This window comes from Haemaphysalis longicornis, unplaced genomic scaffold, assembly GCF_048455015.1.
Source record: "Haemaphysalis longicornis isolate Haplotype H1 unplaced genomic scaffold, Haemaphysalis longicornis Haplotype H1 scaffold_1, whole genome shotgun sequence".
In the NCBI taxonomy this organism is placed as follows: domain Eukaryota; kingdom Metazoa; phylum Arthropoda; class Arachnida; order Ixodida; family Ixodidae; genus Haemaphysalis; species Haemaphysalis longicornis.
Genome location: NW_027526203.1, coordinates 92,135,606 through 92,148,815, shown reverse-complemented (window position 1 = coordinate 92,148,815; position 13,210 = coordinate 92,135,606). Strand labels below are relative to the sequence as shown.

Below are 13,210 nucleotides of genomic sequence, written 5' to 3'. Positions count from 1 at the left end.
CCATCTTCACAGACTCAAGGGCTGCCCTTCAATGTCTAGCGTCTTTCCCAAAAGACCAGCTTGTGTCTGACATACGCGCTTTACATCTCCTAGTTCTACCAGCGCACCATCACATTGCAGTTCAGTGGATTCCAGCCCATTGTGGGATAACTGGCAATGTGATGGTGGACATTGCTGCATCCGTTGCGCATAAGCATCGTGCATCGGCAATAGCTATACCATTCTCCAAGAAAGATGCATCTATACTTGCATCCAGCGTGGCATGGAGCATGCAGCGTGCAGCCTGGGAAGACGTATCACGTCATTACGCGCTGATATCTTTCATAGATTCCAACTGCAAATTTAAAATGCCACCACGACTCTCCAAGCGCGTAGATGCAATTCTACATCGCATGCGGTTGAATGTCGCATACACGCGCAACTTCCTCTTCAAGAAAAAACAGGCTACGTCGCCACTCTGCCCACACTGTGATGTGCAAGAAACCCTGCAGCACCTGCTCTGTGAATGTGCTCGATTCAGTGCTCAAAGAGTATCCCTCACAGTGGCTTTGGGACTGCCGCTTTCCGTGGACATGCAGCTAAAGGACGTTTTAGGACCATGGGCTTGTCCCAAACGTGCTTTACGGGACCAAAGCTCTGATAGAGTACCTGCAACACACAAGTCTAGACCAGTCGCTGTGAATAACTAGCCGTATCTTTACGCATCAACTTCTTGAACATCATCGCCATCATCTTGATCGTATCGCATCAACTGGCGTAGCAAGTTAGGCATTTTAGCCCAGCTAACATCGCCAGACTTCATTAAAGATCGCTCTCTCTCTCTCTCCCCTTGCTACAACGAGGTCTCAACGCCGAAGAATCAGGAACTCTGTGGAAGAAAAACCCACACAAGTATCTGAGAACCTATGTCCGTGGAGGTGTTGGGTGGGAACATCAGACATTACCTTAACACTTTGCTAAAAAGAAGAAAACATCCACCCTCTTGCACGCAACATAGCCATGCCCAAGGGTATGGTCAGGAGAGAACAACTTGAACATTACATATTCCCCTTCATTGAACATGAAAGCATTCACCAACTTGTTACCTTAAGATCAGCGGGAGGTGATGGGGAGGACAAGGCAAGATCCGGCTGCATCAGGTGCCCTAGACTTCAAGTTCCACCATCGGGCTGCCTGCCATCTCTACACCACGTTGTTGAAGAAGAAATAGTTGGGGTTTACTCCAACTATTTCTTCTTCAACAAAAATCTACCATCTGTGTCTGTCTGTCTGTCTCTCGCTGATGCACAGAGCCACACATTCACAGAGAGTTTTTGCATGTGGTGGGCCCCTACAATTTAAAAACATACGTTCCTTATCTTTGTCTCTTCGGTCTTGAAGCATAGGTCTGTAATGCAGCCAGTGAGTACGAAAACGCTCCGTGGGAATCTAAGTATGGCTATCGCGCCTTACATCTTAGGATACAAATGTCTCCTGCAACGTTTTACCACGTGGTTCATGCCACCAACACACACGGGGATCCTTGAAAAAATAAAACGCATCGAACGCTAAACCGGAACCACGTGTGTCAGAATCAGCGGGAAGGCAGTCCTGGAAAATTTAAACAATACCATTTTGGCCTGATCCACAATGTCACTGTTGCTTTTAAACATCAACAGATAGTCGTTCCTCAAAGTACGTCAACGCACGAAACGTTTCACTTTTTTTGGCAGACGAGAAGCGAGCAAGCTATCAAAACGTGCCAGAAACAGATCACTCAACCGGGGTTCAATAGAAAAGTAAATACGAACTCTGCCTCTGGAATTACACTGAAGCTTTCCATTTGACATAGGTTGATCGCAAATATACAGACACGCCAGCTAACTCGCAACCGTATGACCGGAGCGTGGTAAAAGAAATAGGCCCAATTCCACACTGGATGATGTTTGCGCCGTAAGTCACAGCACAATACATATTATATATGTCGAATGTGTAGAAGGGGTTCTCTGCAAAATTCCCCTCTCATGGGGGAACGTAGTGCAGACGGGCCGCCTTCTGAATGACAGGTTGGGTGAGTGCGATCATTTTGTTCCGCGCGGTTTAGAGCGGCATCTCAGCTGGGGCCCTATACTCGGCTGCATAAATGCACAGTGAATTCGCAATGTTTTTTGCGTTGGCAAAAAGGTAAGCGATCAGTGACGTGATGCACGTACAGCTATGACCACGTGCCGTGTGATTTGACGCCTAGCTCATAAAGATCACACCCATGCCATCAAATATTGCGCATAAAAGATATTGAGAGAGGAAAGCAGGGCAGCAGACCTAAGGCAGGGCGGCGTTTATTCCGGTGGTCTTTCTCAAGCAGGCAGCAGCACCAACGTACTCCGATGAAGATTAGGATTGCGCGAGGCCAGGGATACGATGATGATACCAAACTGTGCGTGGGTGAGACGATGCTGATGATAGTGTGTTCGGACACAATAGAGAGAATGACCACTCAAACAATCAGTGCAAAGACAGTGCTCACACTAGTTTCCCCGGCGGCTGAAGCGGCCATCCTGGCCGTCAAAGGGAGGATGATCTGCGCCGAAAGGGCTTTAGGCGCGACACATGAACAGTTTCGATGCCACGGCACCGTCGGTCAGCGACTCCACAAGTGGGAGCAACGACGTAGTTGACGGGAGATGTTCGCTGCAGTACGGTATAGTGACCAATGAAGCGCGACATAAACTTTTCACAGAGTCCTGCCGCGCGGAGCGGCGTCGAAAGTAGTATTCATCCCCAGGGTTGAATATAACTTCCCGGCGGTCTGCGTCATAGCGAGACTTCCGGTCAATTTGGCAGGACTCGGTGTTCAATCGTGCGAGGTTCCGGCAATGCGCTAGTCGAGAAACAAATTGGTCGGTGACGTTGGTTGAGGTATCCACGGGGCAGGAAAAGAAAGATGCGTCTAGAATGGACGGTGGGTGGCGGCCGTAGACGAGAAAGAATGGTGAAAATCCAGTGGTGCTTTGAACGGCGGTATTATAGGCGTATGTGACAAAGGGAAGTATGACGTCCCAGTTCCTGTGGTCGGGGTTGATATAGAGAGAAATCATATCCGATAGTGTACGATGGAACCGTTCTGTTAGCCCATTTGTCTGTGGATGGTAGCTCGACGTGGTTTTGTGGGCAGTACCAGCAGGTTGGAGAACTTCCTCAAGGACTGCTGACAGAAAGGTTCGGCCACGATCACTTAAAAGAGTACGAGGTGGTCCATGCCGTAAAAAGATGGCTTGCAGAAAGAAATCTGCGACCTCAGAAGCGCAGCCGGTACGTAGAGCGGCAGTTTCGGCATATCGCGTCAAGTGATCGACAGCGGTAACAATCCATCTATGACCAGTCGAAGTGAAAGGCAATGGGCCATACAAATCGAAGCCCACAACTTCGAATGGGGCAGAAGGACAAGGCAGCGGCTGTAGCATACCGGCAGGGGCTGAGGTCGAGCGTTTACGACGCTGGCATTAAGGGCAGGACGCAACATATTTCGCGACACTTGAGGAAAGGCCTGGCCAAAAGAATCTGCTTTTGATGCGGTCGTAGGTCTTGTAGAAAGCAAGATGGCCAGCTGTAGCGTAGCGTCATCGTGGAAAACTTCCAAGATGTGGGCTCGAAGGCAGCGAGGGACGACTGGCACCCATCTGTCTCCGGTAGGGTGATAATTGAGGCGGTAAAGGGCTCCACCAAGGAGAAGGCGAAATTTACTTAATTGGCGACGCGTTGGGCTGTTAGGTGGGGATTTTGAACCGTCGAGAAGGTCCAGTAGTCGTCGGCTGTACGGGTCGGCTTGTTGGAGAGAAACAAGGTTTGGTAAGATATCTTGACCGGCGGTTTGCAAAGGGGCCATGGGCAAGGCGAGCGAAGTCATAGAGGGCGATGAGTTACTTTGGGACGATGGCTGTGGGCAGTGGGCGGTCGGCTGTGGGCAACGGGAAAGAGCGTCGGCATCGTTGTGCTTTCTCCCCGACTTGTAAGTCACAGTGAAGTCATATTCCTGTAGACGGAGTACCCAACGGCCAAGGCGCCCCGAGAGGTTTTTGAGGGAGGATAACCAACACAGGGCGTGATGGTCTGTTACCACTGAGAAATGGCGGCCATACAAATAAGGACGGAATTTTTGCACGGCCCAAACAACAGCGAGACACTCTTTCTCAGTTATGGTGTAGTTCTTCTCAGCGGGAGTCAAAGTGCGGCTTGCATAGGCAACTACTCGCTCCAACAAGGAATCCGTACGCTGTAGAAGGACAGCACCAAGACCATGTCCACTGGCATCGGTGTGAACAATAGTTGGTGCCGACTCATCGAAGTGGCAGAGCACTGGTACCGAAGTTAAGGCTTGTTTCAGGGTTTGGAAAGCTTTTTCGCAGTCTTGGGTCCACACAAATGGAGTTCCGGATGTGAGTAATTTGTGAAGGGGTGAGGCTATTGCTGCAAAATTTCGGATGAAGCGGCCAAAATAGGAAGCCAAGCCCAGGAAACTTCGTAGCTCTTTTTGACGAAGAGGCCGGGAAAAAGTGAGGACCGCATTGATCTTGTCTGGATCGGGGCGTATACCTTCCTTGCTTACAACGTGGCCCAAGACTTTGATTGAGGTACTGGCAAAGCGACATTTCTTGGTGTTCAGCTGTAAACCAGCATTGCCAGGGCAGGTGAGTACTTCATCCACACGTTGAAGGTGTTCAGCGAAAGTGAACGAAAAAATGACGATATCATCTAGGTAGCATAGGCAAGTCTTCCACTTCAAGCCACGAAATACAGTATCGATCATGCGCTCAAAGGTGGCGGGAGGGTTGCAAAGTCCAAACGGCATCACGTTAAACTCGTAGAGGCCGTATGGTGTGACGAAGGCTGTTTTTTCTTTATCGGCTTCGGCCATGGGGATCTGCCAATATCCTGACCGAAGATCGAGACTCGAGAAGTATTCTGCGCCATGAAACGTGTCCAGAGCATCGTCAATTCGGGGCATAGGATAGACGTCTTTCCGGGTTATTTTGTTAAGCGCTCGGTAGTCCACGCAAAAGCGCACTGAGTCATCTTTCTTCCGGACCAGAACAACCGGCGAAGACCAGGAAATGCCCGAAGGGCGAACAATGTCCCGCTGAAGCATGTCGTCCACATTTTCTTGAATGATTTTGCGTTCTGCGGATGAAACGCGATAGGGACGACGGCGGACGATACAAGAGCCATCGGTTTCTATGCGATGAGTCGCTGCTGATGTTCGTCCAAGAGTGAGGGAATGGCTGTCAAACAACGCCTTGTGCTTGTTTAGAAGGGCGAGTAGTGATTTTTGATTTTCCTCGCTTAGCTCAGTGCTGATGGTGGATGTAAGGCTCGAAGACGTAATCGCTTGCCCACAGGCATGGTGGGGCGACGCTATAGGGCAAAGCGCAAGACTGCCAACTTCATCGTTTAGAATAGAAGCAACCGTCGTGCCTTTAGGAAGCATAATCGGCTCAAAGGCAATGTTTAGTGCGGCGATGAAAGCTGATCCCTGTGAAAAGCGAACGACGCAGGGCGGTATTATAACTCCTTTGGAAGCGAAGTTCCCAGCTGGGGGAGACGCGATCGTGTGGGAGATACGCTGAGTTACAGTTTCCTAGCTCCTCACGAATGATTGCGCGTATCAGAGTTTGCAGATCTGTGTTCCCATCAAGACGAGCCGGCTCTGGCTGAAGGCGAACACAGATCTGCAAACTCTGATACGCGCAATCGTTCGTGAGGAGCTAGGCAACTGTAACTCATCGTGTCTCCCACATGATCCCTGCCGCCCTAGCCCATCTCCGCTACGAGATCTAATCAAGGAAGAACTGGCATCCATGACGGCGTATCCACCGGCAAATTCGACTCCTCCTGCCTCTTACGTGACGACATACGCAGAGGCCACTTCAAAACACACCTTGTTCGTGGAATCGCCTCCGTTTTTGACTGCTCCCGGACATTTGACGGCCATTGCCCCCTCTCGGGGTTCCCAGGCGTACTACGCGCACGTGCGCCGCGACCGCCAGCTTTTCCCTCGGAACCGCCCGGTTTGCTACTACTGTGGAATTCGGGGCCACATTTCCCGTTTTTGTCGAAGACTCCAGCAGGATGAACGCCGAGGGTACGCTCCTGATGAGCGAGATAACGCTCGCTTTGCCTATGGCACTCGTAGAAGCACATACGGCCCTCCTATTCGCCATTCTTCCCCGCCTCGCGATTCTCCTGAGTTTTCTCAGCGTGATACTCCAACACGACGTAGATCGCCTTCGCCCTACCGCCGCTCGGTGTCCCCTCTTCGTCCTGCCTCACTTCCTAATAACCACCCTTCGGAAAACAAGCGCCTGCAGTTTTTGGAGGGGAAACTGCATTGCTCGAAGACACCAGAGCTCCTCCTGAACGTCCGTGGAACTTATTATTGGTGGAAGTGGAAGGTTTGCGTGTTGAGGCGCTTGTTGATACTGGGGCCAGTGTGTCAGTTATTAGCGCACAGTTATGTTCACGTCTGAGGAAGGTGAGAACTCCTTACGCCGGGCCATCCTTGTGTGGGGCTAATGGTGATGCGATTCGGCCTTCTGGATATTGTACAGTGCGGGTTAGCACAGACGAGCCACGGTAACGTTATTACGGTAACTTTGGTTGGCAAGACAAACACATTTCTTCAGGTTAAAATTGGCGTCAACACCGTAAGCTATCAAGTAACGTTGATCCAAAAGCGAGCGAAAGGCGGGTGTTGAGCTAAACAACATCACACGATCCGTTTTACCGCATTTATTGTAGCGCGAGCTACACTGGACGAGTATGAGCAGGTTTTCGTGGCTGCTGGACAGCCGTGCTGCGCATGCGCGAGGAGCACTGACGTCACACCGCGCTCAGAACGTTGCTCTCTCTCACACCCCACGCGCCCAGCGTTTTCGCCCACCTCCGTTCCGCACGTTGCGGCCCGGTCCACTTGGTGATCATACGAGGGTTGGCCAGATGTTGAACGAATGGCTCGTGCGTCGCAGCAACACCGGCGTGCGCATGTGGAACCAGGTTAGCTCTGGGGCGATTGGTCACGCTGCGCCGGGGTCCCTTGATAAATATACATGTGCCACATAATGCGTATACGGTCTGTGTGTCATCGAAGGACCAGTAAGCATGATAATCAAGGTAATCCTAGACAACCAGGAAAGCTAAGAATAACCAGCTGAACCTTAGCTCACGCTACGTATATGCTGGCATAGCCGAGCTAAGCCACTACTATTTTTTTAATTACTTGAATTTTTTTTAGTAGCATGCTTTAATGCAAGCTTTGTTGTCTTATCGCTTTCCCGCCCCTCTCCCCCCAGTCACGCTATCGTCTGCGGCATTGTTACAAGTTTATTTATTAATCAATTTATTTAGTGATACTGTCAATTCCTTCTGGGATTTTCACAGGAGCAGGCATAGTCAAAGAACACATGTCGAACAGTTGTTTTTTCACAATAGTTAACGAAGAAGTATAACGAAGGTTGGAACGAAGTACAGAGCTTGGAGTAACAAAGCAATTATGCAATACAATAAAGGCAAGAAAGATAAACGGCAAAGAAAAGATAGCGCTTGCTCAAAAAGGTATCGAAATCACACACATCCACGCACATAGCATGGCAAAACCGTTATCAAGAAAGAACAGCAAGTTCAGCAAGAGAAGTGAATTTCTCTGCTGTTGATTGTTGAGTGAGGGAGAGATCTAATAAATTCCACTCTCTGATGGCGCGGGGAAAAAAAGAAAAGTAGAGCGTGTCGTTATTGAGTGATTTTTATGGAGTCATCCTAGAAAAAACGGCCTTGGCTATCTGTTGCATGGCACGGTAAGGACCGCAAAACACTACGCTTAATAACGGCAGAGCGTACCAATGCCGCCGATTCCCTCATTCGTCAAGTTCGAACACAATCAGCGCAGTAATGAATACAACAGTACACTGACTTCGTTATTTTTCTCTTGAGTTCGATTGATGTGACCCACCAGCTCACTAGAAGTGTGGAAAATGTCATGCGTTGGGTTCTCTTTGTCATAGAAAGGCATGCACTGCCCTCTTGTGTTGCTGTCACGCCAAACAAGTAATTTTTTTTATTGCCGAACAAAAATACAAAATACGGCACATGATTTGTATGCTTCGTGATAGCTCACTTGGAAAGAGTCAAAACTATTATTTCTTTCGCTAGAATACAGCTTGAAACTGCGTGTCATGCGGCACTGCGGCTGGTGCAAGTTCACAGATTTTTCACGGCGCCGAAGGACGGCAAACTTTTCGCCCTATTTTATGAGGACAGGAGCCGCCAATTGCAAGCTGTTAGGTAAAAACACTTCACTGTTAGACAGGCAGAAGTTGCAATGTATGTATAAGCGTTCCCGACCGCTATTTAAATTACGTCACGTCTTCTCAGCCAATCACAGAGAGGACGTGCCATACAAGCCGCAGTGTTGCAAGGACAGGCCTACGTTTTAATGTCCGCTTGATTTCTTGTAGTTTTTCATTGCCCGCCAGAAAATAATGCATTTTCATTAGAGGGAAATACGACGAGCTTTAATGCTACCCGCCGCGGTGGCTCTGTGGGTAAGGCATTGTGCTGCTGAGCACGAGGATACGGGTTCCACTCCCGGCCGTGGCGGCCGCTTTCCTGAAGAAGGCGAGAAGCGAAAACGCCCGTGTGTTCGAGATTTCGGTGCGCGTGAAAGATCCCCAGGTGATCAGAATTACTCCGTAGCCCTCCAGTACGGCGCGCCTCATCGCCTGCGTTGCGTCGGCGCCTTAAACCCTAGAATGAATCAATCAACTTTAAAACTGGGGCTAGTAAACGTCATCAAACGTCAGAATGACGAAAGCACACACAACCGCTTTGTCAAACAGAAGCACGTCACCTATATTGAAAGCGGATCAGAAGAGACTACAATCCAATTCAGTGTTCACGGTGAATTTAGTGGGTCGAGAATAGCGCCCCCGGCATGGAAGTTCATTGGACCAGGCAGGTTACAAAGCATTGCTTGATGAGCGACTTGTTGTCAGCCGTCATGTTCATGTACTTCCCAAGCAATTATCGAGACAGCCCTGATAAGCGCATGAGATAAGTTCATTAGTGCCCCGTCCATTGTGTTGTATTTTAATATGTTTTTAGCGGCTTTTAAGGTTTTTCTATCCGTGGCTGTTTTGCAGAGGTGGTATCGTCGTGCCGTTGCGATAGAATGTGTGTTTAAGTGCACCAAGATGGCAATCTGGGCGAGTTGGTATTGATTCATGGTGATAGAGAACAACCAGCGCAAGAACGTTTTTTGTGTATATATGTTTTTCTTTTCCAATAAAACTTTAGTCGTGAGTACCGCGCTGTGTCTGTAACCTTCCTCATCCTCGTTTTTCTTGCGCTGGTTGTTTTCCATCACCATGAACCAAAACCAACACACCCACCTTGCCATCTTGGTGCAATACATTTCTTGTACACAGGGCTTTGTTCCTTGTTCTAAGTTTCTGTTTTACCAGCCAGCCTCCGTGGCCGCACTAATTGCGCTATGTATGTGTCAAGCAAGGGTTTCTTCATGGTATGCGAGCCTTGGTATGTGCCCTCCCACTCTGCGAGGTTCATACGGGTGGCTGCAACCCTCTTCGGGCACGCCAGAAAAATGTGCCTGATCCTGAGGTCCGAGCTTTGCAGACAGGTACGAATCTTCAAGGACTGCCTGCGAGTGTCGTGCCACGCAAGCGAGAGGGACGGATGGCGCTGCTCCACGTCGAGTTACCACGAATAGGGCAGAACCAGCAACGAATACGGCGAATTTCTTTGGAACATTGTCCGGCCCACGCTTCCAACCAAAACAGAGTCAGCAACGACCAAAGGCAAGCTGCTCAATCTAAGAGCTTCCCCGCTTCTGGAGTCTGTGCAGTCAAAGCTTCGCCTGGGCACCAAGTTCGGGTTCGAGCCTTCCGTCAACCCGGTTGAGAATGTAGGGATGGCTAGGACAGTCTCGGGGAGGGTTGAAGACGATTTGCGTCCAAGGTGCGTGGTTGAGTGTGTTGATGCTTTGACTAGGACAGACGGCCCTAAAATGAATGTGTCTCTTAAGGGGCATTGCTTTTTCCTGTTTAAGATGTGCACTAGAAAAATCCTGCAAACATTTATTAGGTGCTAGCTTTGCGAAGCAAGTAGCCCGACTACAAGACGCGGGTTTTCCTTCTAGTGTGCTCGTGGCTGTCACGGATAAGTTAATAAAAGTTGTAAAAGGTCGTGCTAAGCGTAACTCGAGTGGTGATCCTTCGCAGAAGAAAAAGAAATTTGCAGTAATTCCTTACACCCACAGGATTGCCCACGCGCTTAAAAATGTAGGTTCCCGCTGTGGTGCTAACGTGGTGTTCAAAGCTTCAAATAAATTATCAAAAATTTGCCCACTGGTTGCCAGAAAAACAGATAGCAATATAAAGTCCGTTGTTAACAAGTGCACTGTCAACCACAAGTACAAGTATGTTGCGTGTGCTGTAGGCGTTGTCTATCATATCCCGTTTTCTTGTGGTTTTTGCTACATGGGTCAAACCGGTCGTTGCGTCAATAAACGACTGCGCGAGCATTATATGTCCACCCAGAACTCTTCCCTTTCTACCTTGGCTTCTCATTGCCGCACGTGTACACGTGTTTTATCCGACACAACTGTGTTGTTCAAACACACTAATCAGCATACAAGGGAGGTGTCTGAGGCTTTTTCTCATATTAAAATTGCGAAACTTGCGTAATCCCGCCTTCTGTGACCTTGCACAAAAGCGAAATCTGCTATCTTGCAGAACGTGTGACTTGACGAGTTGCAGGCTTGCGTAGTGATTCAATCTTGAACTGAACTGTTTTGACATGCGAGGTGTTTTTTGTGCATATATGTTTTTCTTTTCCAATAAAAGTTCAGTTGTGAGTGCCGCGCTGTCTGTAACCTTCCTCGTCCTCGTCTTTCTTGCGGTAGTTGTTTTCTGTCACCGTGTATTTAAGTGTGTGTCTTTTTCTTATTAAAATTACTTGGAAGTCAGCGGTTGGTTGTAGTCCATCTTCCTGTTGCCCCTGGTCCGCTTTCGCGCTGTGAAGTTCATTATTCAGAAAGGTTGGTCTGGGGTTTCCAACAGAACTTTCGTCACTCACCTCTAGCTTTTTCCAGTGGCACCTCGCACCTGTCGACACACTCTTGGCGGTTAAGAAAGTGGTTCTCGTTCGCTCCGCAGCCAGTGAACGTGAAGTTTTGGCAGCTCCGTGCATCCTTGTCGTAGTAGAATACCGTATGTTTACCTCGACAGAAGCCCTCGGAAGGCTCTAAAAAGCATATTTCAGTACCTGCACAAGAAGGAACGCGAAAAATTATCTAGACGACCAAAAAGTGACTCTTAACACGTTAACTTCTACCAAAATTGTTCCTAGGAAAGGTTTCAAGAGGAAGGATACGATACTCCCTTACACAAAAATTTTGAATCAGCTGTTCATAAGTATGTTCGAAATTCAAATTTTTTTTGCAAGTACCATCGAAAAATTAAACGACAAGATACGACACTGTACAACCTGCAATTTTTTGCATAATAATATGCTAACGTGCTCTCACCTCCACTTATATTGTCGAGCCAAGAAAAGAATCACGGTTCGCTCTAAATATGTGCAGGAACAAAGACACTATGTAACTTGGTGGCTCGGCTTTCATTTGGCTTATTCGTTCCTTGACCAATTCAAGTGAAATATAGTTAAGGCACACAATGTCAAATGAGGGCGAAAATATGTAACAGAAAGCACCAGCAAATCTACGAGCATGATAAAGCAAGGAACAGCCACATTAATAAAACTAATTGTTCTAAAATACCAAAATACTACGACAGCGTGCAAAAATTCAAGAAAATATGAAACAAAGGGCACACAGATATAATACACGCCATTTTAAGGAAACTAACATTAACAACAAGAGCCCAGAGTCCATTTTCGAATGTACGCCTGCAACTGCGTAAAATGGTTCTGTAGCTCCAGACGTTACCATATCCATGGGCAATATACGCACTCTGACGCACACACGCACGCCTCAATTCCATCGTCTTCAATGGAAGGAGAGGCGGGACTCTTAATTGTTCCTTTTGAGCGGAAAGGTCATCATCATCATCATCATCATCATCATCATGATCAGCCTATCTACCAGCTGCAGGGCCAAGGCCTCCCCGACAGCTCTCCATATATCCCGGTCCTGTGCCAACTGCGACAAATTTATCCGCACAAACTTGTTGAGCTCATCCGCCCATCTAACTTTCTGCCGCCGCTGACACGTTTGCCTTCTCTAGGGATCCCCTCTGTTACCCTTAAGACCAACGGTTGTCTTGCCTTCGTATTACATGCCCTGCCCACGTCCATTTCTTCTTCTGAATTTCTACTAATATGTCCTTAACACGCGTTCGTTCCCTGACCCACTCCACTATCTTCTTGTCCCTTAATGTTACACCTATCATTTTCCGCTCCATTGCCCGCTGAGTCATTCTCAATTTAAGTTGAACCCTCTTAGTCAGCCTCCAAGTTTATGCCCCGTACGTGAGTACCACTAAGATGCAGCTGTCATACACTTTCGTCTTCAGGGACAACGGGAGGCTGCCATTCATTATGCACGATTTGGAGAACAGAGGGATGCAGTTTTTGCGGCACCACAAGCAGATGGCGAGTGCCCTCGGTGTACTTTTCATAAAGCAAACCATCACGGAGGCAAAAGCGTTTTCGAGAGTTGGGCCACGTGAAAATGCGTCTCATCTTTCTGTGGCTCAAGTCGGGGTCTACGCACGTCAGGAAATTCCGGCTCAACATAAGCAAGGTACTGGTGAAAGGCATTGGTTTCACTGTCGCTCTTTTCCATGGCCAGAGGCAATCAGCGCCGGCGTGCTTCCGACCGCTTTCATAGACAATAGTGAAGTTCAATTCTTGAAGACGCAGTGCCCAGTGCGCAGTCCGACCGCAGGGATCGCGCAGGTTGACCAACCAGCCTAACAAGTTATGATCGGTGACTATTGTGAAGGCACGTCCATGCACGAAATCTCCGGATAGCCAAGACAACGGCCAGACACTATTTTTCTTTTAGTGCGTGATTGCGCTCACACTTGCTGAGAGAGCGACTGGCGTAGGCAATGACATGTTTTCGGTTGCAATTGTACTACACGAACGGCACCTATGCGGACACCACTCGCATCAGTGTGAAGTTCCGTTGGGGCGGAAG

The 13,210-nt window shown here is 48.6% G+C and overlaps 1 protein-coding gene across 12 annotated transcripts in view; it reads right to left on the bottom strand.

The window, feature by feature from the left end:
* LOC144178022 (papilin-like) overlaps positions 1 to 13,210 on the bottom strand; it is a 758,094-nt gene that overhangs the window by 291,084 nt on the left and 453,800 nt on the right. For 10 of the 12 annotated variants that reach the window (XM_077705608.1, XM_077705588.1, XM_077705615.1 and 7 more), the window contains one exon: positions 11,125 to 11,313. The exons of the other annotated variants lie outside the window; for them this stretch is intronic. In XM_077705608.1, coding sequence (XP_077561734.1) covers positions 11,125 to 11,313 — 189 coding nt within the window. The remainder of the gene's footprint in view (positions 1 to 11,124; positions 11,314 to 13,210) is intronic. 12 annotated transcript variants of the gene reach the window in all.